Raw genomic sequence first — 27,065 nt, forward strand, 5'->3', positions numbered from 1 at the left:
AACAAGGAAAGAAACTAACATGCAAACTAAATGGTTAGATTTAGTGGGCTTGGCCTAAGGGGAAGATTTGACTAAATATTCTTTCCTTTTTTATTTCTCACTGAAGTTTATTTATTTCCCCCTGGTATTATTTGTTAATATATGAAATAAAAAAATGAGATTTGCACCAAGGTTTTTCTCCCTGACCTACAGTTTCCAAATAAAACTTGTGTTTGTTCTTCTTCTCTTTTTTCAATATGGTATCAGAGAATGATATTGATCAACCCCTAGACAACACAACTTGTGATGGAAACCAAACAGAGAAGGCAGCCGCTGATATTTGGGCTGCCGTCTCCTTCGCCGCCACTGTCGATGCTCGGATCAGTGCTGCCATGGATGAATGGTTCCACCGCCTTCAAACAACTACGGTTTCCACATAAAACTTGTGTTTGTTCTTCGTCTCTTTTTTCAATATGGTATCAGAGAATGATATTGATCAAACCCTAGACAACACAACTTGTGATGGAAACCAAACAGAGAAGACAGCTGCTGATATTAGGGCTGCCGTCTCCTTCACCACCACCGTCGATGCTCAGATCAGTGCTGCCATGGATGAATGGTTCTGCCGCCTTCATACAACGCCAGCCAATGTAATTCCGTCATTTTTTTCCATCGTCTAGGCTGCCACATGCATTGGCCCATCCAGTTCAGACCAACCAGCCAACCTGCCTGTGCCACCCTTGTCTTCATCTGTGGCCTATATTGTCCCCCACGTGCCACTCCATGTGCTGCCACCTAATTCTAGCCAGCCACCACCACTTCTGCAATCAAATTTGTATACCCTGCCACCCACTGACTTTAGTTATCGTCCTAATGTTAGGAATCCTTAAATTCACTCAACATTTGAGGTTGGTGAATCTTCGCCACATTCCAACCCTAACGTGCAAGCTTCCGCTTCTTCTTTGGGTATAGCTCACCAACAACTGGAAGGGCTTCGACAACAAATTGCAGAAATTGAGGCTACCTTAGGGGCGACAAAACACTCCTGCTCATGGCCTCTATACACTTGTACCGATGTATTCTGAGAAGCTGGTAACCTCGTTCCCCACTTTATCCTATTCTTATGTGACTACAGTGGCACAGTCTACAGGATATTTTTCATGAGAAAAATTGAACCGCAATAACTATTTTGATCGTCTCAGTCAATGAAAATGGTCATTGAAGAATGACATAAATTTGGTTTTCTGACGGGAGAAACACTCGTCCTCCACTAGGAGACCCACAGGAATGGTACTTGAGGGGAGAGGACTCTCTTCTTCGATCCACATTGATCAATAGTATGGAGCCACAGATCGGCGAACCCTTACTGTACACTGCAACTACTAAGGATATTTGAAACATAGCCTAGAAACTATATTCCAAATGTTAAAATGTCTCTCTCCTATACACGCTAAGAAAATGGGTTCATGAATGAGCAAGGAACCATGGATGTCGCATCCTTTTCTAACGAGCTTTCTCTTATCTGACAAGAAATGGACCTACGCAAACTAGTCTGGAGCAATCCTAGTGATGGTTTGCAATACTCTAGAATTGAAGAGATTGATAGGATTTATGACTTTCTTCTTGGTAGTCTTAATCCTAAGTTTGATATAGTTCAAGGGCGTATACTAGGCCAGAGATCGATTCCCTCCCTGATGGAAGTCTGTTCTGAAATCCGCCTTAAGGAGGATCGTACAAGTGCTATAAGTATTTCGGCAACTCCTACTATTGACTACTGCTTTTAGTGTGAGGTCCTCTACCAATGGTTGTGACAAGCACAAAGGACAACCAGTTCCTATTTGTGAGCATTGCAAAAAACAATGGCATACCAAGGAGCAGTGTTGGAAGTTACATGATCATCCCCCAGAAGGTAAGAAACACTTTCCCCATGACAAACAGAACACAAGGCGGGCGTATGTGGGTGAGTTTGTTGGACCTTCTCAACCACCTAATCCACACGGAAACCAGACCGATCTCGATCATACTACTTTAGTTGTCATTGTCCAATCAGGTATACCTCAGTTTTTCAAGTCTTACAAGTGTTGATGGGAAGAACCCCTATATTCTGGATTCAGGCGGCACATATCATTTGACTGGTTCATCTGAACGCTTCGTGTCCTATATTCCATGTGCTGGTAACAAAATAATTAAAAATTGCAAATGGCTCCTTGGCCCCCACTGCTGGGAAGGGGAAGATTTCTCCAAGTGCAAGACTCTCCTTATATAATGTATTGAGTGTTCAAAATTTCTTATAATTTGCTATCTATAAGCAAGACTGCTCATGAGTTAAACTGTACAACAATATTCTTACCTGATTCTTTATCTTTTTAGGACTTGAGCTCGAGGAAGATGATTGGCACACTGCCCGACATAGTAGGAGACTCTACCTCCTTAATGACGACCCCTCCTCTAATAACATTTCTAGGACTAGTTTTTATCTTCCTATTTTACTACTTCTGAACAAGATTTCATGTTGTGCCATTTTCGTTTAGGCCACCCTAATTTTCAATATATGAAAATTTTATTTCCTCATATTTTCTCTAAATTTGATGTGTTTGCCTTATCTTGTGAAGTATGTATTCGTGCTAAACAACATCAAATTTATTTTCCTTCAAAACCATACAAACCAACTCATCCTTTCACACTTGTTCATAGTGATGTCTGGGGACCATCCAAGATAACTACCTCATATGAGAAACAGTGGTTCGTAACCCTTATTAATGATCATACCTGTCTTACCTGGGTCTTTCTCGTCTCTAACAAATTTGAGGTCACCTTTGTCTACAGGGATTGTTATTTTGCGAAGTGACAATTGGTCGTGAGTTCCAAAACCACACCCTCAATGATTTTATTGTGTTCCAAAGACATTGTCCAAAGTTCATGTGCCTACAGTCCCCAACAAAACCCAACAAAATAGGGTAGCAGAGTGCAAAAACCGTCACCTTTTGGAAGTCGCTTGTTCTCTTGCATTGTCCACTTCCCTTCCTTCCTATCTCTAGGACGATGTTGTTCTCACTGCAGCCCATCTTATCAAATGGATGCCTTCTCGTGTCCTACATCTCCAAACCCACTTAGAGTGTCTTAAAGAGTCATACCCCTCTAGCTGCCTCATTTTTTATGTTCCTCTTCGGGTATTCGGGTGCACAACCTATATTCATAACTATGGCCCTACCCCATATAAGTTTATCCCTCGAGCTCAGACATGTGTTTTTGTTGGTTACCATTTGCACCAACGAGGCTATACGTGTTTTTATCCTTCTTCTCGTAAGTACTTTGTCCCCATGGATGTCACCTTTCTTGAGGATCGTCAGTTCTTTCCCGTTAGCCTACTTTAGGGGGAGAGGGAGAGGGAGAGTGAGAGTGAGAGTGAAGTGTCTAACTCTAACTGGGTAATATCCTTAGAGTCTACCAGTCCTATTCTTGTTACCCTACCAGGCATGATCCTCACAACATGGTCCTACCTATGAACCAAGTTCCTTGGAAAACCTATGTTGGGGCAATTATTGACCCATTTGTTTGTAGTTTATTCTCAATCTCTATCGAACCCAACTTGCGTTTGGTGGAAGGATTATCATAACCCTAATTTTACCCCTAACCTCCCCCCTCAACCCTTCCTTAACCCTTCCCTAACCCTTCATCATTTATAATTAATCCATTTAAGTTTAAATACTACTTTTTTTTTCTCATTTATAATTTCTATACTTATGAGTTTTGTTAATTTTAATCTTTTTATTTTAAAAACAAACTTGTTTTTAAGTTATGATTTGGTACAATTACGTTATTAAAATTTTCATTTTTACTCTTGAATTAGGTAATTTATTGTGATTACACAATTAAAATTTTAATTTGAAGGTTTGATTTAATTATCTTCAATCAACTCTATGTTAGAATTCATATCAATATATTTGTGAAATTAAAATTTTGATATCAATCTCAACCTTATTGTATTTTGTTTATTAGCTTAAATATCTAAGGAATGTCAGTTCAATAAAGAAAAAATAGTACAATTTTAACAAACTACTATAAATTGCTTACAACAATTAGCAAACTATGAGGACTATTTGATTAAATTAAAAATTAGTGAGGCTGTAATTTCAAAGGTTTGTCTATATTTTCCCACTTTCATAATGTTATTTTGGTTATTAAATTAAGTTTGGTTAATTAACATAACAGATCTTTTGTTATAGAGATGGTAGGTTCATGAATTTTTTACCCAATAATTGTTGCAGAATGACTAAGATAAATATTTTGAAAGTATATAAACCACCGTAAAAAAGAATAAAAATTAAAGTCGATATTTTATAAACAGAAGAGAAGCCTAAAACTAGATTCATTGTAATTTTCCACTAGAAAACAAAACTAGAGTTGGTAAAAGCCTTGATTGTTTTCTGTTTTTGAGACTTCATATTTTCAATGGTTATTTGCACTTATTTACATGGTTATGGGTTGCATGTCACATTCATAAAAAGCAATTTATATATGCTCACAAAATGTTGAAAATGTAAGGCAAATTATTTTACAAAAACTAGGACAATTTGGTAAATTAAATATACAATTTGTGTTATTGGATTTAGAATATGAATTAAAAAGATATATATTTGCACTTAACGACTACTTAAAAAATATTGAAAATGAACGTCGTATTTAAGGAAATTTCTTTTATGAAAACTAGGATGATTTGGTAAACTAAATATACAAAATTCACTTATTGGATTTAGAATATGATTTTTAAAAAAAATATTTGAACAAAGGTTGAAAATGAACATCGTATTTAAAGAAATTAAGGCAAATTGTTTTACGAAAACTAGAACAATTTGGTAAATTGAATATATGAAATTCATGTATTGGATTTAGAATATGAATGTAAATACACGTGCAAAAGAGGAAGGAAACCAAAGGGAAGGGGACCACATCAGGGGGCCCACAGTTAGTTAAGAAAAAAAAGATTGAAATAGGACTGAGGGGGAGAAAAAGCTTATGCAATTCCTTGAAAGAAAGGAGAGTGAGGGTGGGAAATTTTGTATGCGTCCTTGATTGGACAATTACTATTTGTTTGCATTTCTGCCTATTTCTTGTTGTCCAAGAATTGATCTCATCGATTCTAATTTCCTCTGTAATCGTTCGATCATATATATAGAAACACTTCTATGATGTTCTATCATAAAGCCGCTATTAGTATTACCAACAAGCTAGTTCAACATGATAGAACAAAACATGTTGAGATTGATCGGCATTTCATCAAAGAAAGACTTGACAGTGGGAGCATATTCATTCTGTACATCCCTTCGAGCCAACAGGTTACTGTTGTTCTCACCGAAAGGCTTCTCGGACCAAACTTCGACTTTTGTGTTAGCATGTTGAACCTCATTGATATTTACATCCCAACTTGAGGTGGAGTGTTAGAATTAGTGAGCTTGGCCCATAGGGTGTTTATGGAAACAATTTACCCTAAATCCTTTTTCTTTCCGTTTTTATATCATTATGTATTCTATTTATTCTCCCTCATTGTACCTATTGTAAATGATTAAAAAATAATAACAAACAAATCGTGGTTTTTCTCCTGGAAGTCAAGCTTCCACATAAGTTTGTGTTTCATGTTTTATTGCTTTCAATTGTTACGTAATTTACTTTGCCCTATTTTTTATTCTATTAATTGGCTCGTGTTGCCTATAAATACTTCTCTTTTGTACCTTTATGAATATTAGAAAATAATAGAATTATCAACATTGTGGTTTTTCTCCTAGTACTAGAGTTTCCACGTAAAATTGTGTTTGTTGTTTGTCTCTAATTTCAATAGAAAGCATGAGTAAGAGCCTGTTATAGGCATACAACTATAGCAACATGTCCTGGACAAGTCTCATCATGACATTAAGCATCTCTTTATATCCAGGTGATGACTGCCCTATATCAAACATGGGATTGTATATGTTTCAATTTAACTTCTCATCTTCTATCTCTTCGAAAGATTCTGTTGTGCAAAGGATTAGTGGTCACAACTTCAAGGACATGGCCGACCTTGATGGTTATCGTGTTATCTCATTGGTAATTTGAATTGAACAAAGTAGAAATATCTCCATCTTCCAAAGCTGACAAGAGAAGTTTAGACCAAATCTAAGATGTTTTTTCATTCTTATCTTCTTATTACTTTTAAGTCCAAACCAAACCCATTTCTAACAACTCATACGCTATTGTTTTAGCCAACTGAGGATCCTTGTTGTGATTCCTTCTGTCCTCTTTGTATATTTCATAAATCAAGATTGTTCTATAACAAATTAATATCATTTGAAGCACACTTAGTATATTTCACAAAAAAGCACATCGGTAAATGTTCAAGGGATGAACATGTTTTCCCATTATTTTTTCATTTGATTTTAGCATTTTGAGAGACGTCATCAGAACCAAAAAGGAAAAGGAATTTCGGAAGAAGAAACGCAATGAAGGTATTCAGAAATCCTTGGTAGAAACTAGAAAGCCTCAAAGGGGTTTAGCGTTGAGGACAGATAAACATACAATCAATCGGAGATTGAGCTTGCGCCTAATGCTGTGAAGAACCAGCCTGAGCTATCCAAATCAATCGAAGTGGAGGCTTGACCCAACAGTACCAGACCTACTACTAATGATCCATGTTGGGCCATGTGCATTACATAACACAAAACCTGCTTAAAAGGAAGGCTCATCCTGGCCCAGCCAATGATTTGACTTCTAAAACAAAAAGATGGCTTCAAATGCTCAAAAGGACGCTTTCAATTTAAAAATGTATGAACACTGCTGTTTCATCAACATTCGAAAATGAAAGAGCAATTAAAACCTAGACAATGATAAATAGAGAATTTTTTTTCGAACTTTGATTTTCCTCCTAAAAAATATATTCTTTAATATAATAAAAGAACAATAGTATTAATGATTACTATTATTATTATATAAAACACACACACATACAAGATAACGGGAAAAGACATATATGAGACAGATAAGGTATACTCACTGTTTATCCATGGGCCACCAAACTTTAATTCTGCACCCCATCAAGTCTTCAATATCATTTTCAACATACTTGAACATGCACTACATTTGTGAACTGAATCAGGTTGGGCACCATATAATTTAAGCATGAGAAATAACATATAGACTTGGTTGGGCAAATAACTTGAGAAGGATAATAACATATAAACATAATCTTTAAGCGTGGAACATCAGTATTCAAGAAGAACAAGCAAGATCTCAAAGTTAAGTTTTGAGATTAGTAAGGAATTATGTGCATCTTTGAGAGATAAGGTAACAGAGAGAGAAATTGTAACCGAATTGAGATTTCCTCAATTCGATCTGTTCTGCTTTCATTTGTTCTTGTAATCAAACGTAGGAATTACTATCAATAAAGTTCTATTGATTGAAAAAAACCTGGTGTTCCATCAAAATGGTCCATGGATTTTCCAGTTGAAATGTGACCTATCCACTCTCAAGCAAGATCAAGAATCTGTTACAATATTCCTCCAAAATCAAGAGCTTATGGGATGAATACACTTCATATCGCCTAGGTTGCACTTGTGGTAAATGTACTTGCGCCGGCACTAAATCCATTGAAAAAACTTGTAGAATTTGAGTATCTCATGTATTTTCTAATGGGATTGAATGATGATTTCAACCATGCCCGCTCACAAGTTCTTCTCATGGATCCTCCACCAGCGATCAACAAAGCTTTCTCATTAATAGTCCAACAAGAACAGCACCAGTCCACTTCAAAACCTCCTATTCCTTCCCTCACCTTACCCGCCCAAAAATCCAAACCCACATCAATGCCATACATAATCTCAACCAAACTCCAGTCAAAACTCCTCCCATAATCCTAACAGATCAAACCAGAACAGACCAGTTTGCACATATTGCCATCTAGCCAGACATACCATAGACAAATGTTACGAACTTCATGGTTTTCCCCCGGGCTATAGACCAAAGAATAAAACAAACAACCAGGTATATCTCCATCAAATAATCCACCTACTGCAAATAATACTACAGAAATCAGTCAAATATCTCCTACATCAAGTACCACACTGGATAACGAGACACTAACTCAGTGCCACAACATACTCTCCATGCTACAGTCAAAACTCCTTGTTAAAAATGATCATGATACCACCACTCATATAGCAGGTACTTACTCTCCTTATAAAACTAAAAATGAATGGATTATTAACTCAGGAGCTTCAACACATATATGTTTCCAAAAACATATCTTCTCTAACTTGAAGCCCATTGCCAGCTTAGTTGTTCTTCCCAACAACTCTCAAAATCCCATACATGATGTTGGCTCAGTAATACTTTTTGGCCCCATAGTCCTTCAACATGTCCTTTTTGTACCAGAATTTCAATACATCTTGCTATCTGTCAGTACTTTAATGAAAGATAACACACTCACTATAAGATTTTTTGATGATGGCTGTGATATTCAAGCAAGATCCAATCCACTTTGAAAAAGATTGGCATGGGTAAACTACATGACGGTCTATATATCATTGAAAATCCCTATAAAGCTGTTGATTTTCCACATTCCTATTATTGCAATATCTTGTGCAACTCCTGATATCTGGCATCCAAGACCTGGACACCCATCTATCTCTCGGTTGTCAGCTCTAAAAGATGTGTTATCTCTTTATTCTTCTATGTTAAATAAAACTCGTTCATGTGAAATCTGTTCATTAGCAAAACAGAAACAGTTATCCTTTGAATCACATAATAATAGAACTTCCATAAATTTTGATATGATACATGCTGATGTTTGGAGCCCTTTTTCAACTCATTCACAAGGCTATAAATATTTCCTCACTGTAGTTCATGACCATTGTAGATATACTTGGGTTTTTCTCATGAGAAACAAGTCTGATGTACTGAAAATAGTTTCTCAATTTTTTGCTTATGTAGAAACTCAATATAACAAAACAATCAAGGTGTTTAGATCTGACAATGCACCAGAGCTATCTTTTACTCAGTTCTTTCTTCAAGAAGGAGCCATTCATCAGTTCTCATGTGTTGGAAGACTACTTTAGTCAGAATCTAAAGCGCGTCTTATCATGAATAAGACATTTCGCCCCCTCACAGCTAGAACTGAGATCCACCTTTTCTTGTTCAAGTATCATCAAAGAGAGGTTTCCGGCCCACAGACCCCATTTTGAAGTCAGAGTGGCGGGCTCATTGGTCCCATTCTCGATGCTACAAAAAAATCAGAGTCAGCAGACTTCCTTAACAAAAAGTCCTTGATCATATTAAGAAATGAAGACCATCCCTTCTTAGAATAACCCGAAAAGATGTGAATAAAGGAGATGTAACCGTATCCCTTTCGTGCTACACACCTCATGAACCACCCTGAAGGAGTTCGAAATTTAGTTAGCCTTGCTGATTCATGTCCTTCATTTCTGTTTTCCAAAAAGAACTTCCATTCCGGTTCTTTCACTAGGTCCGTAATAGCTTCCACGAACCATTCAAGTTGGAGCTTAGACACTTTGCGAATAATTCTGAAATCTACATCCTCAACATGAAAATATCCTCTTTCAAACCATATACAGTAAAACGAATCTTGGATTTTGCAGCTTTTCACCTCCATGTCTGAAACTACTTATCTTGCCGGAATTAGAGGATGCTGAAGCCAGGGAGAAGCCGTGGGTGGGAGAGGAGGAGAGAGGAGAGAGAAAAGAGGAGACTCAAGCTTGAGAATTAATAAAGAGTTTTTTGGTTTATGTCCTCTTTTTAACAGTAAACAATCCAGTTTGGTAGACATTGAGCTTGAGTTATCTAAGATTCATCCTAAAGATGGTGGATTTTTTTGCCCTATCTATACTGCCTCAGATTAAAAATCTTTTGCATTATTTAAAAGAATTCAGCACTACTCTCTGTAAGCGTTAGCATTAGTTTTTCTCTTTGTAGATAGGATACAAAATTCATTAATAGGATGGTGTCACACAAAATGACGGACTCAATCAGTGGGATTCTAAAAGAAAACTCCAATTATGTAAGAGAGAATTTCAGCTATAATAGATGAGTGGTTCCTTGTATTTGCATCAAAAAAGAGCATAGAACTACCTCTAGCGCACTTTCTTTGTGGATTCTCATGTTGCTCTACTTTTGCGTTGATGGTGTCTGGAGGCAGGCTTCTCATTCGAACAGATCTTGTTTTAGGCTGATCTTTGGGGAGCTTTGCAGGCCGGGGTTGTTGCATGGTTTCTTTTTCTTTTTCTTTTTGTTTTTTGCTGGGTTTGTTCAGGACTCAGTGGTTGGTACGTTAGGTTTGGTTGGTTTTTTCGTTAGTTTGGAGAGCTTGTTTTGCTCTAATTGGTGTTTTTTAGGCTAAGAAACATTTAATTGATTAATGAAATAGGGGAATCCCAAAACCTAATAGTCTCTGTTTTGATCTCTTCAATTTGGCCTATTTAGTCTCCAAGTGGAAATCTTTCAAGTTTTGCTCTATTTGGTTGGTAGCATTTTTTCTCTTCTTCTTTTTCACATCCTATGGGAGTTTGAGTCCTTGAACTTTTATATTATTTTCATTTATTAACAAAAGAATTGCCTCTTGTTTAAAAAAAATTGGAGGTGTCCACTATACATTAAAAGAAAGCTTTGTGCTTGCGTTTGGTAAAAAGAAGACTAATTGTCGGCACACATACTTAAGATTCAGATATTAATCCCCTAACAAGTTGAAGGTGCATTTTTTTATATCAACAGAACCTTAAAGTTAGTTCTATTGTTACGTGCTTAGTATTAAACCACCAATTCATCCAAAAGCTTAAGCTTGTGGTTGAAGGCAAATTTAATTATATATCACCAACACTCCCCCTCACTTGTGGGCTTGAAATATCTGAAAGGCCCAACAAGTGGAAATTGATTTTAATTGGGGAGGAAACGACAATGCAGGGGCTTGAACACAGGACCTCCCTAGACCACCTGCTCTGATACCATATTAAACCACCAATTCATCCAAAAGCTTAAGCTTGTGGTTGAAGGCAAATTTAATTATATATCACCAACACTTAGAATAACATGAATATCGCTATCGGCATACCTTTGCTAGTCCTGCAATGCTTCTTCGTTTCCTCTTCTTAACAGCCCCACTAGAGGCTTTTAAGTTAGTTGTGTTGTTCTTATCAACCTTTTTCAGCACACTAGAATGCTGCAAGATAAACAAAAGGAATGGTGGGTGTAAGCTGTCCTGACTCACGAAACTCATGATGTTAAAAAAATAAAAAATAAAAAATAAATAAAAATAAAGAAGGAATTAAACAAATGCAACATATATTATTCACATATAAAGGGGGAAAGAAAGCAGAAGACATAGCTAAGATGCCACCTTAATATCAAGGTCACTGGAATCTTCAAGGTCATTTTGCTCATCATTGTGACCCCTGCCTGAGCCTTTGGCTTTAGATTTGGAAGAACCCATAGACTTTTTCAAACATGAGACCAACAAATCTGACTCACTGCTTCTACCAATCTTCTTCGCCTCATATACATCATCATCTGAATCATGGTTATTCCCCACGTCGATTTCACTCGACTCTAGTGGAGAAACTCCTCCTCGAAGAGAGCCAGGTGAATGTGCCTTTTTACTTTTAGGTCTAGAACGACTATAGTCAGATGATGACCTTTGATGTTTTGGAACTGGAACGGATGTTGCATCACTATTTTTTCTTTTTTTGCTCTTTGCAGGCATTGCATCCACACTCGTTCTCTTAACAGGAAAATCTTCATGACCATTGGTTGATTCAGGTTGGCTAGTAGTACTCAGATTTATTTCCCTCACCATTGTTAAGATATCAACATCATTTTCGGCATGTTTATTTTCAACTAGTTTCTTTTTTACCTTTTTATTCTTTTTTTCCCTTGATCCATGTGACTTCAAAACTTTAATCATTTTTCCAAGAGGCACATCATTTCCATCTTTTTCATCTTTATTCTGAACCTCATCCACACCAGCTTCTGTAGAAATCTGATGATCAAATATCATGTTAGAAATTAGAATTTAGGAAGTAAATGAATGATACAGTCACATGTAAAATTACTCATAGTAATAAAACATACAACAACCTCAGTTGATTCTAACTTGAGTGACTCGAAGTGAGCCAAAACATTTTCATCTACCAACCACGTTTTTGATTCACCTTCAGTTTGATCAGCCTGTCAAATACATATGATCACATCAGTAAACATTCACCAAACCACAATGCAGGAACCAAGTATAAAGCCCCCAGTTTTTTTTTTCGGGGCAAGGAGGTTACATTAGGGCCCAATTTGGATTTATAGTATCATTAACATCAGTCTATCGGCATTACCCATGACTAATTCTCCAATTAACTGATCCACAACACTCAATATCATGACAATACTAAAGGATAATGTTGAAGAAACGTCTTTTAACATTTTTTCCCAACAGTAAGTCGTAATTTAGCATGTGCATGAATATTAATTTATAAAATAAATTAGTAAATGAATTCATAAACAAACAGCAAAAGGGTAAACCAGCTTGACAAATGAAGTATAAAAGGATGTGCCCTTAAAACGAACAGCTTAAACAACCGAACAAACAAAACAAAACAAAAGTCAACTATAAAGAATTGCTCCAACTATTGAGATTTTAACAAACAGAGATATATTATACCAGCAAAAAGGAGAAAAACAATCTAGATTCAGAGGGGTGAGATAACCCCAAAGAAAAACTAGTGAAGCGCCACATCCCAATCCCAGAGAATTAGAGCTAGGCTGAATTCCTTGTGTCTTAGACACCATAAAGAAGAAATAATTTATACAGTGTTATAAAAGAAAAAGTAAGTATACAACTTATCTTGAAATCGTCCGATTTATCTCCTTCCAAAATTTCTAAACCAAAGGCTCACCTGAGCCACACATCACAAAAATTTTACTTCCCTTCGAGCTACAACTATCTACATCCACAAAAACCACTCCAAGAACGACTCCAGAAGACATTGTGGCCAGAAGTCCTTAAAATCTAATCCCAACCTCTTGGGGCAAAAGGGCAAGGGAAGTATAGGTGCTCTCTATTTTCATCTCAAAAGACTTCTGAAACTCTTTTGACAAGCAAGCCCATGAGAGACTTTGAAATGTGTCAGCATTCTAAACTGAATTCTCACAGTATCTCAACTCTCTAAATTCTTTTAACGGACATATTCTGTAAATTAGAGAGGGAAAAAAATGCTTGCCAAAGGATTTGACCTTTTTCTACGGAGGGGGATCTTTACAAACACCACTAGTCCAAGAAACTGTTATTTGACAAACCCACCTAGGCCAAGGCCACCCGCACAAAATATCTTGGAAACAACTTTTCATCTCACTAGATAAAAAACTACCTCCAAAACCAATTTTAACTAATAGTCAAATTTCGAAAAAAAATATATGATATTGATATCAATATGAGAAATATTAATAATTTTAATACGGACAATTGTGACTCAAGGTGATTGCACAAGAATGGAATTGTGAAACCTATAACATACTCATGCCTATTTACCACAACTCCAAAATGTCCTTTCTTGGCTACAACATAAATTTCAAGAGATTCACTTGCCTACTTTTGTTCATACATCAAACAAAATGGACCAAATCATTTGCTTCTAAATTGATGAAAAAGTACAAGTCTTTCCGAAATTAATGAAGTAAAATATGCATTAAACCAAATCAGGAAGTACATATTTCAGGCTTGCTTTAACTTACCACAGAAACATCTCCTCCTTTCTTTTCCTTTGTTTCGTACAGCATGGAAGGCAGAGAAACTGGTGCAGTCAATCCTTGTAAATCATCCTCTTTCAGGCCCAATCTCTTGATGATTGAAAATCCAAGATCACAAATTGCATATGAAATCTGAGAAACCAAGGATCAGAATTACTCAATGTGGTAGTTTGTGTCTTCTTTTAATTTTGAAAGAAAATAATTTAGAATGGAGATTATAGAACCCAGGAAGATATTTGTATCCTAACCTTCGTCTTTGTTGCATCAACTATATCTTCACTATTTTTAATACTATGAAAGATGGAGAATATGGTTGATACATTTTCCTTTTCCTTGGTGCTATTAGCCTCTGACTTTAAATCTTCATCTTTATGAACTAGTAGAGAAAGGATTAGGTGCAATCGCCTGAAACACACAAAATGAGCCCAAGGAAATATGAATTTTAAAAATCTTATGGAATGGCTGAAGATAATTTAAAGAACTAATGAATTTACAAGAATGTCTTGATAAACTAAATGAACATATATCCAATAAAACGCTTACATTTTTTTCTTTTAGGGAAAACAGTTGGCTACACCTTCACTTAAAATCCAATGGGCATAAGTACAACTGTACGCCCAGCCCCTTTACTGAAAAATTTAAGGTTGTCTTTGCTAAGCTTTGAACCTACATTAAAGTACCTATTCAAGGATTTTCTGGTTCAAGGTATTATAAGGCACAAGATTCTGATTGTGACAGTGTATGCTGTTTAATACGAGTCATTTGACTTGAAATGAATTATAGAATCTTCAAATATAGGACTCTTCTCAAGAGTTGCTGACCATTTTTTTGGCATAGATGGTACAGCCCTAAGAAGCACCAACAATCCAAAAATGGCCAAAGTGTCAGTGACTCCGACACCTGACACACCAGCTGGCATGTCGATTATTATATTATTAAATTTTTTATTTCAGACAGACAGGACATGACCTGAGTCCCGACACGGCTGGCCACAGCTGGAAGTGGAGACACCTCCAGGACACGGCAACCTCAAATTTAAGAAAAAAAAACTAAAATATGAGGCATTAAGCACAAGCCCAGCCCATCGTTTTAAAACCTATTTTAGGGTTTTTTTAGGTTGGGACCCGTTCTTTTTCTTGCGGCTGCTGAGCTCCCACACCCCACAGTGGAGTTCCTCCACCTTCCTCAAACGCAGTCACATGAAGACCCATTAACCCTGCAATCTGATTTCTTTTTTCCTTTTTTTCGTTTTTTCTTCTTTTATTTCCATTTTTTTTTCTTTTGTCATCAATTTTTGTTTTTATTTATTTTCTTTCTCTTCTATTTTGTTCATTTTATTAAATCTATTTTTGTTTTTGTTTTTTTTATTCTTTTCTATTATTTTTCATTTTTAAAATCTTTCTTTTTTTCTTTACCATTAGTTTTATTTAGAATTTGGATCAAGTATTAGTCAGACAAATTAATTTTATGGTTGTTATTTTGATGTTTTCAAAAGTACTATTTCCCAATATAGGCATCACATATTTTTATTTTTGTATATATATATGTGTGTGTCTCCAACATGTCATGTCCTACTTTTTCATAATCGTTGGGTTGGTATCGTGTCATATCCATGTCACGTGTCAATGTCTGTGCTCCTTAGGTACAGCCTTTCTGAGTGCTATTTGTCGCTTCTTAATGTCTTTAGAGGATACCTTTTACTCCCTATTTTTAATATATATTTCTCATTAAGATAGTCTTTTCTACCCCCCCCCCCACCCGAATAAATATAAGTGATATTGTGATATAAGCTTACCTATATACTAGTTCATATGCCTTGATATCCTTGCATTCATCAACATCTGGACATGAATAATGAGCAAGAGCATGAACCAAGTATGGCAATATGTATTCCGGATAAGCTGTAGTTGAATTGGTTTCCGATTGCATTGACAGTTGCCGTGCTTTAGCTTGGTGATGCATTTGAATAATATCAGCCAGATTTTGTTTCTCCTGTTAATTCAAATAGCACATGAAATTAACAAAAATTGAAATCCTAGCCAACTGAGGCAATGAGATGTGTATTTTCTCTAATGAATGAAAAGACAGTTCCAATCATGTCTAGTGTAATTTACCTCACCAAACTCAGAGGGATTGGAACCATTTATGTTAAATAAGAATGCACATGCATATTTTGCATCCAACATTCTGTCTTTTATGTATTGATGAACTTTGCTCAAGAATACTTTCCCAGCTTGAGGAAACGTGATCTACAATACCAGAACATGCAAAAGCACCAGTTAAACTTACATTCACAAACAAACCCCTTCTTTAGCATGATAATGACAAGAATAAGTTTCCATACTACCTTATATGAAATCAGACCACATCAAGAAATTAAAAAGATAAAATATGGCAGTTTGAAAGCCAAACTTTATGTGGACTTGCCTCTGGTGTTTTTATGGTTAAGTGAAAGGTACTAATGGGTATCTTATCATCCCATTGCTTAGATAGTCGAAGAATTGCCTTAGCAGATGCCAGCTTTAAATGGGCTTTGTCAACTGAACTGTAAAACAGGAAAGACTTTAGTACCTTTCAAGCCTCATATAACAAAGGCTTCTTATACAAGACACTCCTGTAATGTTAATCAAAATTATTCCAGTATTGATGTGACTACCTTGATTTGATATCTTTCGATATTTCTCCATGGGCAAGTACGTTACCAAGGATCTCTAGAAGGTTATTGATTCCAAGACGGAGGTGAGCATCCTTGACAGGTAAATAGCTCTTGACCAATGTCTTAATGGCAAATATCTGTTTCTCAGAAAATGTGAGGCCCAGTGAGGGAAAAAAAACCAAATTTCAAAAGTTCATGTTAACTAGTAATTGTTAGTTATCTTCAATCACAAATGTTTGCATATATGTATGTGTGTGCGCATGTGGGCGCAAGTGAGGGATAAAGAAGCAACCCAAAAGTGACTAACCTTTAACAAGCAAGGCTCGCTTCTATTCTCCCAAGAGATTTTTGCATTATCTCCAACTTCCTGAAATAGAAGCATTAGCAAACATGAATCTACTTATAAAGTAATAATCAAGAAATACCAGACAGAACCCAGTGATGAAACTTACAGAATCACAATTGAGAATCTGGTTTTTAATAAACTCTTCAATTTCCTTCTCTCTGGTTTCAAAAACAGGCATTGCTGTCTGAGCTATACATCCCAGAGATTGAAGTACAGCAGGCAAATGAGTCTTCTCTTCAAGCATATCCACAAGCCTCTACAAATTTTTTAAGAAATTTTGAATTATGCAGGGACCCTCATGTTGCCATGAGAACAATCCTTCTGAAAATGATTATTAGTTGGTACATGAGAATGTTGAAACAAACCTTGTATAAAACAGAAAGTGATTTTAGCCCATCGTCTTTTGTTATAGCAGCCAACGCATGTACAGCGTACTTGGCCTGTCGTCTAGTGCCTTCTAAGCACGGCTGCTCTAGAATAAGGTCTATGGAGCTGGAGATAAATAACAGGAAGATGAGTAATATAATATTTAATAACCAAGTTCTAACAGGGTAAGCTCTTCTATACCTAGATGAGACAGCCAGTTGTTCACGAATTGTACCACCAGCTTTTGCTAAAACGTTCAGAATTCCTTCTTTTATTGTCTCGTTGTCATCTTTAAGAAAATTGATTAGCTCCTCTTCAGACCCACTGAATAAGACAGGACTGAAACGTGCAAGAATCTGGAAAAGAATATCCAGGAGAATTTAAACATGACCTTTTTATGAGAGAAACAAATAACATATCATGGAGTTATATAAAAGAGACCAACAGGGTGAAACATCCCTTGGACAGTTGACACAGCTTAAGGAGAAAAAAGAACAAAACGACAGATTATAAAAAGGTTTTACCATCTAGATCACAAAAGAAAATAATGATAATAGTAATAAAAAAAAGCATATCCAAAATCTAAGGGATAAAAAACTCAAGAAAACTATTCTATCTCAAACTCCTCAATTAAATAATTTGACTTAGTTTTATTCAACGCATGGGACTACACATTTTCAGAGACCTCTTCCATGCAGTCAATCATCCAAATACACATCCACAAAAAAAAAAAACCAATCAAGTACACCTTAGAAATACCCCACGAACATTGAATTGCAACAAGGAGCTTGTCTGCAAAATTACACTTTATCTGCAAGGATCTAAACAAAAATTTTCAATAGAAGATAAATGGGGTACTTGAAGCAATATTCTTTTCTGTCCATTACTTCCAACACTTTTCACTTTGCCAAGGAAACCAAGCTTTTGTTTTTTAGTGATAAGATTACCAAAAGAAAGTACAAAAGGGAAGGAGATAGTACCACCAAAAACAAGAAGTTACAATTACAAAATTTTAAAGAAAGGGAACACCATGTGGAAGGATAGATTTTAAAACACAGCATATAGATTAAAGCCCGCTTCCCCTATATCTTCTCTTTTATAAGATATAAAGATCCATTGGAAGTGTTTTAAAATCTGAAGTTGACCTTTTGTGACTCTTAGTATATTGTTTTAAGTGCTAGCAATCCATGGAGAGGTACACGGGAACATACTAAGTGATACCACCACAACCATATAACAGAAAGGACAGTTCAATTGTAATAACTGATCTTCCTAATAACCTTCTAAAAGTCACGATCAATAGAAATAATTTGAACGAAATCATGTTCAACATCAAACTCATGACATCCTTTTGAATAAACCTAGAATAGCCAGCTGGGTAAGCTTGAGCATAACCTTTGACACATTAGAAAAACAGAATACATGTTTGAGCAGATAACTAAGCACGATCATTTGACACATAGAAAGTACAAGTTCATCAGAACACATGTTTGAGCAGATAACTAAGCACAATCAATTCTTACAAGCATTCATTACTTGCAAACAAAGTCACCCAAAAGAAAATACAATTACACAGACTATTGTATAATAGAGTAGAAAAAAATATCACCAAGAGCATATTTCAGTCACAAGATGAAAGATTAAGCTATGACGGATTTTTACCACTAACATAGTCATAGAAGATTTAATGTCTTGCATGCTACCAGCAGATTTTTGAATCTCCAATTCCCAAAGGATTTCTTTCACATGTTCCTTATTGAAAAGTAAATAGGAACACTTCACGGATAATGAGTCCAGAAAATCATACAAGCGATGTTTCTCACCCAATATTTTCAGCAACTCATCCTGAATAAAAAAGAAAGAAAGAAAGAAAAACTAAATTCAATTTTTCTTTGAATTTAAAGCAAATGCAGATTCCTCAAAATGACAAAAAAAAAACCGATGGAATTCTCAGTTCAAAATAAACAAGTAAAACCAACCATAAAAGCAATCTTTTCAGATTAATTTGTAGAAAAGAGTAGCACAATAAAAGGGGTGGAGATTAGTTGGCCATTGTATTTGTCACTTCCACTTGGCCTGCCTCAGATAAACTACCTAAGAAAATCTTTTGATTTGTGCCATGTGGAAAGGTGTTCTGTAGGCTTTTTCCACGCATTTTGATTCAAAACTTTTGCTTACTAAAAATCAATAAATAATTCAGGGCTTCAAAGAGGCCACAGCCACAAGCACTCTGAAGTTATTTAGAGAAAAAAGGTTAACTTGTATTAGAAAAGAGAAAAAGGGGGAGTGGAGGGGAATAAAGAAACAAATTACACATTGGAAGAAAAACTTCGTTTACTGAGGCCTGAGCACAGGAGAAGGGAGAGTACAATAAAACTATGCCAATTACTGCATTCTTTTGCAATTGAAGTTCCAGGGACTCAGAACCTCCTTTGAGAAAACCAAATTGTTTTGCTCTTAATCTGGATCACAGGAGCAGTTGATCTTCACAAGACCAGAAATAATAAATACAAAATGGAGACCTAATGTCTGTTCAATTCACAGACCAAATACCTCCCAGGCTTAGCAAGTAATAGATGTTAAAAAATTTATTGGTAAATCGTTTCTCACCCGCAAGTTGCAAGCTTGATGGAAGTTGGTATTTGGATCAATAAGATTGCTCAAAATTCTCCAGACATTGGCATCTTTCAATTGATCAAGAATCTGAAAATTTTCCTCAGATTTTGCAGGATCAGCAAAAGACCGAGACATGACTCGGAAGCTGAACAGTATTTTTTTCTGAGTCTCAGGAGCATCACCTTCCTGCATCATCTTAACCAATCAACATCCCTAACTCTTCCCATCATTAGTAAATAAACTCATACATGAAATATTCACAAACCTTGTTCAACTGCCTAAGAGACAAGTACCTCTGCATCTCTAGCTGCAACCTGCAAAATTTGGGAGGTGCATAAAAGTTCCACTTACGACCCATTTGGATCACTAATATTAAATTAAGCGTATGGATATTAAATATATGGGAGTTAACATAGAGTATAAATGTCCCTACCGCTGTTTTTTGGAATTTATAGTTATTGTGATTATATCTTGGTGTAAATGCTCCTTTACCTTCCCTACTATAGCTTTTCCTCCCTTTTGGATGTTGTGTTCAAATATCCAAGATAATCAATATCTGGGAGTTGAATGTATGCATTTGTTTTACAGGTTTTACTTATGGAAAAATATTTAAATTATTAGATTCAATAAAAATATCAATATGAGATCATCAGTAAATAAATTGAAGGAATTAAAATTAAATTAATAGAAAGTAATTGATCAGTAATTTATCTCCCCTCTCTCTTATTCATTTCCCAAGGATAAATGACATCTTATACGAAATCAGCGCATCTTCCACAACAAGACTTCACCTAGGTTTGATCGATATGAGTTTGCCCGTTTAAACACCTCTTACTGCTGCTCTTTGTCTAAAGCATTTAAAGACTACTCTTTGCAAGAGATCATTCTAAACTGGCAGGTAGATCTTCTCAACTTTTTGAAGCTATATCTCGCAGACTTGGTTGCTCAGCCTTATTTTAGTAGTCACATTATATCCTGTCAGGGGCTTGATTTTTTTATATCTATTTTTAAGGCTCTTACTAGTTTATGCTCTTGTACGAGCTCTTGATATCCGGACTTTGAAAGTTCATGTATTTCCTATACTTGATGCTATATTTTGGATATGATGAGGGTACTAAGGGGGGTGTCAACCTAGTTGTGATGCCTAGGTGTACCTGCTAATCCTACCTTGTACTTTGTACTTTGAGACTTTGTCTCTTTTCATTATTTCAATGCAAAGTGTGTTTCCTTTTTTTTAAAAAAAAGTTCCATTCCATCTCCAAGAAAGATAATGGACAATAAAATTTCAGTTAGATAAGTACATCAGTGAAACAAACAAAGGTTTCTTATAACGGCCAAAACAAAAAAAAGAACCGTCTTTTATATCCTTCCCAAAACCAAACAGGGCCCTAAGATTCTTGGTTTCAAAAATGCATACCTTTGTTTTTGCTCCAGAATCTTCTCCAGAGCCTTGAGTTCAACTTTGTCAAATGTTGAGAAGACTTTGAGCAAATGTTTAACTCTATCCTTCACTGGAAACTCAGATGGGAAAAGTGACCCGCAAAGAATAGATTCAATTACATCAGATCTGCAAATCATAATCTAAAAATCAATAACTGGAGATCAAACTCATCCATTCACTCACGCAACACAAAATCAAGAAAAGAATGGATATCCAATACACGGAGGAATGGTAGAAATGCAAAGCTTCTGGAAAGTTGCATAAACAGAAACCCGTCCACCCATAATTGATTTAATTTGGAGCCAAAGAAAATCCAACAAGAAGTTAACATCCTCTTGGTGCTCTCAGAGAACATTTTTATAAACTACTCTATCCAGGATATTTGTCTTAACCGGAATGCTTTTAAATCTTAGTATAAATATGGCATTTCTTTTGCTAGTTTGAATGGCTGGATTTTGTAATTGAGAGAGCTACGGTGTCAACCTAGTTAAGATGTCCAGGTGCACCTATTGACCCATGACTTTTAGTCGTCAGATTTCCTATGCTTATTACATTTCATTCCTTTTTCTATCCTTGCATCTTCAGACTTAGTCTCTTCTCATTATATCAATTTGTTTCTGTTTCAAAAAAATATGAAGTTAACAATAATTGTCACAGCTTGAAACTTCTGTTTCTCAATTTATTTTGATTCTGTAGTTCACAAACTTTTGGTTTCCTTAGCATTACAAGACTGGCTCCACCTTTCAGCTACTGGCACTTGTAAAAGACATGTCATCATGAAAGTCTCAAGAACATAATTTAAAGTAGTGGTCCAAAACAATATTTATGTTTTTTAATACAGACCTGAAAGAAAAGAAAAAACGAAGAAAACAAAACAAAACAGTAACAAACTAAATTGGGAATATGAAGACATCTCAATTTTAACAAATTGGAATCTAAATGTAGAGCTAGGTTAAACTACCACACTTTCCTGAAAAATTAAAAAATAGATCGTAAACTATTTGCATCTTATGTTGTTAGACAATACACTTCACTTACCTGAAATCCTTGTCATAAAAGCATCTCAAAATCCTCCCAGGAATCCAGGTGAAATCGTCAGGATTGGTTGATTCAACAGAAGATTTCACAGAATAGACCATGTATATCTCAGCTAGCCTCTCCATAGTATATTTTTTAACAAGCAGCTGCATATGCAGAGAACAAGAAAAACCATCGGAATTCATCATGAATAATCGTGATAGTCACCACATAAGTTTAAATAGCAATAATAAATGATGTACAGATTTGTCTCGAAGACGCTCAGCAACAAGCTTAATAGTATCGAGTGGAATTGCATTCAAGGAAAGGCATGCCACATCACAAATTACAGCAACAACTTGTTTTCGGACATTTTCATCAAAGTCCAACAGCCTGTCAGCAAGGGCAGCTACGGAAGGGCAAACAAAAAAAAGAAATCAGCCAGCGTAAACAACTGATAAATCACCAGTCAACCCACAAGCTTGCAAATGGGTTATGGTAAATTTACATATATCATCAATACTTTAACACTCGTCTCATTCTTAAACTTGAAAATTTGAAGGTGGCTCAACAAGTGGAAATTGATATTAATGGAAAAGTAATGACATCAACAAATTTTTGTTTTGCTCTTTTCTATAAGAAACTGGAGAAGTATTTGTATCAGGAAAATAAAAAGGAAACAACCTCAGGGCAAGGAAGGAAGAATTAGAATCCTCCTTGCAAAAGAACTATTTATTATGGGATTTCAAAGAGAGGGCCTCCTACATTGGTATACGTTAAACCACCAATCAACTCAAAAGCTAGTTAATTAGTGCAGTAAAATTAATAATATAAATAATCACCAACATTAAGGAGCCGTTTGGGACGAGGATTATACAAGACTATTATAACTACCTCTGGCTACAGTAGATACTATTTAAAAATGTCCAATTAGCTACCGTAAACACTATTTCAAAACTCCTCATTTGCTACCGTATTTAATATTTGCTACAGATTTTACTATTCAACATTCGTCATTTTTTTACTCATTTCTATACCATGTTTATTATTTTCTTCTCAAACTAAAACAATCTACACCACAAACACATACTATTATAGCCCAAACTTAAATAATCTACACCCCAAACAAAAACTATTATAACTCAACTAATAACCTAGGACTATAATAACCCACTTCTTATCCCAAACACCCCTAAATTTGCAAAATAGTATAATTTCTTTTCTTAAACCAATATGCAAGGTGGGGATTCCAGGCCTTGGACATATTTTATTTCATTTGAGTTATACTCATGTTCAACTGTTTATATTTTCCTTTTGGGCTTCAAACACTAACAAGTTCTGTAATCCATCCATCTTTTCTATCCATCCTGATTAATAAAAAGCTCCTTTATGAAATTTGTCCCGTTTGTAGAGTAAGGAAGCTTTTCCATCTAGGTTATAACTTTCCATATATAAAGCTTTTATTGACCCCCCCCCCCCCCCCCAAAAAAAAGAAAAATAAATAATAAAAAACAGAAAAACAAAGGAAGAAAAAGTAAAATGGATAAACATAGAGTAGAAAGGAAGAAAATGTATTGCTTACAAATGATTTCAGATGCTTCATCTCTAAGAGGATTCGATAGTAGACAGCTCTTCACATGCACTAGGACAGACATACGAACCTCAACAATTCTATCTGTCAGTCTTTTTAGAAACTCAGAGAAAACTGGCTGAAAAACTTCAGACATAGAAGATCCAGGAAGAGAAAACAGATCTCCAACCAATCCAACAGCCTTTAGACGAGTATCCAGCTGATCAGTCTGCAGATATTTTTCAATATGGATAAAGAATAGAAAGTAATTAACAATCTCCTTAAAATTCAAGGACACAGATGTACAACCTATAGAACAGATCCTGTTCAAGTAAGGTCATTAGAAAGTAATTAACAATCTAGAATACATATTTAATATTCTCAATTTCCGATTGAAACAAGTATATATATTTTAGTGTGCATGTACAGAAACATAAGGCATTCCGAATACCTTCCTCTCTGCCCTTTCTTTCTATTCTTTCTTTTTCCCCTCTTCTTGACAAGAAACACAAACTACTACAGCTCAACAGTAACTTGCTTGTTGAAAAATTAAACATAAAAGTTATTCGCAAATATGGAAAGTCCTTATTTCACATTTCTGGTGAGGGTGTTACTATTTTTCTTGCTTTTTCAGATCTCTCTAACCGTAAAATTGATTATAGCACTGAAAGCACATTGACAAGCAATAATCTCATTCCCTTCAGTTGATGTTAATTGATAAGGAATCTTGAAAACTGAAAGAAAATTGGTGGGGTTGTATGGGAAGGGGTAAGAATTCTGCCTTTTATGATAGAAGTCCTTCCACTTTGTCCGAAAACATTTTTAGGTAAAACTTATTGCACTTTGGTGTCCCACTTTGCTCTAGGCCAGGGTGGTTTGAGATTTGGTTATCCACTTGTTGGTAAGTAAACAACCAGTGATCTTCAAGTGAGTGTCCCTCTCTCACATTTAGGATGAGGCAATACCATTACCAAATGGAATATCAACAGAGGAAAGTATTCAACTAATCTATTAGGGTCTCTCAGACATCTCATACGATTAATAGCTCCAAGATCTTACACAGGATTAATGATTGATGCTGAAGTCCCCAACTATGATGCAATTTCCCTAATGAGCACCATGATCCTACAAGAGGCACATTTTATAGGATAGCAACCGTGCCTAATAGAGATACCCTTTAGCTAGAAAGACTAAATCTGCCACCACCCAACAACAGAGGCAAAATAATCATTTCAAGAGCAGAACCAACCATATCTAAATAAATGTAGACTTTCACTGCAATACAAGCCTCCATAATCCATAACTCCCTAAAAGTTTCCAAGGCATACAAAACAACATTCACACGTATTCCATATGAAATCAAAAGTTTCTTCAATATAGTGATTTGATGGATTATTCCCACATTTGGTCAACGGTTGACCCCTAGTAAGAAAGGGTGGAAGAAATGCTTCTGGCCACATCCTACTATCCTATTGTATGATAAAAATCTTCAGAAAAACCCACCATTTTTACTCTAAATCATTCTAGCTCAATCTTTACTTGTGCAATGATGTAAGGCTTAATTTAAGAAAAAAAATTTGAAATGGCAAGGAACTAAATCATTGAAAATCAAAGTCTAGAACTAAATTGCAACTCCAAGGACCAAAAGTGTTTTAGAGCCTATCATTTACAGTTATGTTCAAGCAAGCAAACATACTCGACAAAGCCTTTATGGCATGATATTACAATAATTAATATACTATTCCACATATGAAATCACCAACACACTTGCTACAAAATTAATGATCTTGTTTGAATTGTCACTTAGGAGTTGTCTGGGCCCCAACTTCAAGTGGGTGGAGTGGACTACCATGTTTAGGGCTCCAATAGTTCTGACCATTATAACCTACAATTAACTATAGTATCAATACTTCAAATTCATGGAATTACCATGTTTACTATTTGGTACAGTGTTTCTATTTCCTAATCATTCATTTTTTCCTCTTTGTTACAGTGTTTACTATGTCCTACCCAGACTAAAATATTGCATACCCCAAACATAGACTAAACTAATATGTACCTCAAACACAGACTATTTTGATATAGAGACCATTAAACCCACATACTATAATAATACGATTATAAAAACCACCAACTCAGCACCCCGAAAACTCCCTAACAGTATAGGCATGTGAAGCACAGAACTAAATTCTGAGGTTCAAAGCAAAGCATCATGTTCAACCAAGTCCCCCCCACGGCTACAAACCACTGAGATAAACAGATAAGTGAGTCACCAACAGACTTACCAGTAACTCTCCTATGAGGTATGCAGCAATTCCTGAAAGGATCTGCGGGGCACAGCGATATATGTCATAAATAACTTCATGGTAGTCGATCAGATTATATGGCGGTTTGTTTTCCCCTGACATTGAAGTTACAAGAAACTGTTTTACAGCAGCTTCAAGTTTTCCAGCAGAATTCTGTATGACATTCATAGCAAGCTTCCTTGCAGCCGAAGAAACATTCTGGAATTCAGATCATGAAGCATCATTTCTGTAATAGTGTAAGTGCATATCAAGAAAATTGCATGTCCTGGTAAGAAGGATACTTACACTTTTATTGCGACCTAAAGTTGATAATAGAGTAAATAAGAGCTCCTCTCTAATGTCCTCACTCTCCTCCAAGAGAACAACCATTATAGTTTGCATCGACGAGAGAACACTTTCAGGATGATCCTCCCTGTGTTGGCCAGTTATAATTAGGTGCATGGAAAATGTCTTGAAATGAAGAAAACAAAAAATTCTTATGCACAAAAAAGCAAAGAAAATAAAGACGAAAGATATTTTTTTAGAAAAATTGTAGCACATACGTTAGAACTCTAACAAATTATAACTGCAAATAATATTGACAATTGAGGCTAGTTATCTACTTGTGAAAACATAAACAGACAAATGTCATTTGGAACCAACCAGACAACCAACAGATAAGAATCTTTTGCATTTTTTACAATTCTATAACCAGCAAAACAAAATGATGGGATTCAAAGATAACGTCTCAATAAACGCTAGAAAAGGAAGGTTTCAAAAGGTTCCCAACTTCCTATATCATCATGTAATAGAAATGAACATTAACCTTTCCTTTACAAAGAAAAAAAAAATTGTGGTTTCCATGGTAGAAATTCATCAGTCCCAAAGCAGAAGGGTGTTAGTTAGACCCCAAAGTATTTCTTAACTGGGACAAGATTTGACTCACAGACCACCTGCCCATAGATACCTTTATCTTAAACTGACCAATTAACAAAGCAAGCAGCAAATTTGATTACATCTTT

The 27,065-nt window shown here is 35.6% G+C and overlaps 1 protein-coding gene across 2 annotated transcripts in view; it reads right to left on the reverse strand.

Moving 5' to 3' along the window:
- Window positions 1–27,065, reverse strand: part of LOC101214549 (sister chromatid cohesion protein PDS5 homolog A) — a 34,822-nt gene that overhangs the window by 3,580 nt on the left and 4,177 nt on the right. Inside the window, exons 4-26 of one of the 2 annotated variants that reach the window (XM_011656465.2) lie at window positions 26,350–26,476; window positions 26,044–26,262; window positions 23,771–23,987; window positions 22,452–22,597; window positions 22,210–22,355; window positions 21,148–21,297; window positions 19,996–20,044; window positions 19,725–19,916; window positions 18,777–18,959; window positions 17,316–17,470; window positions 17,114–17,240; window positions 16,855–17,004; window positions 16,710–16,769; window positions 16,403–16,539; window positions 16,174–16,291; window positions 15,861–15,995; window positions 15,542–15,738; window positions 13,995–14,151; window positions 13,732–13,878; window positions 12,085–12,180; window positions 11,354–11,992; window positions 11,069–11,176; window positions 7,004–7,083 (exon numbers count right to left, since the gene is read on the reverse strand). In XM_011656465.2, coding sequence (XP_011654767.2) covers window positions 7,004–7,083; window positions 11,069–11,176; window positions 11,354–11,992; window positions 12,085–12,180; window positions 13,732–13,878; window positions 13,995–14,151; window positions 15,542–15,738; window positions 15,861–15,995; window positions 16,174–16,291; window positions 16,403–16,539; window positions 16,710–16,769; window positions 16,855–17,004; window positions 17,114–17,240; window positions 17,316–17,470; window positions 18,777–18,959; window positions 19,725–19,916; window positions 19,996–20,044; window positions 21,148–21,297; window positions 22,210–22,355; window positions 22,452–22,597; window positions 23,771–23,987; window positions 26,044–26,262; window positions 26,350–26,476 — 3,735 coding nt within the window. The remainder of the gene's footprint in view (window positions 1–7,003; window positions 7,084–11,068; window positions 11,177–11,353; window positions 11,993–12,084; window positions 12,181–13,731; window positions 13,879–13,994; window positions 14,152–15,541; window positions 15,739–15,860; window positions 15,996–16,173; window positions 16,292–16,402; window positions 16,540–16,709; window positions 16,770–16,854; window positions 17,005–17,113; window positions 17,241–17,315; window positions 17,471–18,776; window positions 18,960–19,724; window positions 19,917–19,995; window positions 20,045–21,147; window positions 21,298–22,209; window positions 22,356–22,451; window positions 22,598–23,770; window positions 23,988–26,043; window positions 26,263–26,349; window positions 26,477–27,065) is intronic. The other variant, XM_011656467.2, reaches the window with a different exon arrangement.

The sequence above is a fragment of the Cucumis sativus genome, chromosome 1 (assembly GCF_000004075.3).
Source record: "Cucumis sativus cultivar 9930 chromosome 1, Cucumber_9930_V3, whole genome shotgun sequence".
Lineage (NCBI taxonomy): Eukaryota > Viridiplantae > Streptophyta > Magnoliopsida > Cucurbitales > Cucurbitaceae > Cucumis > Cucumis sativus.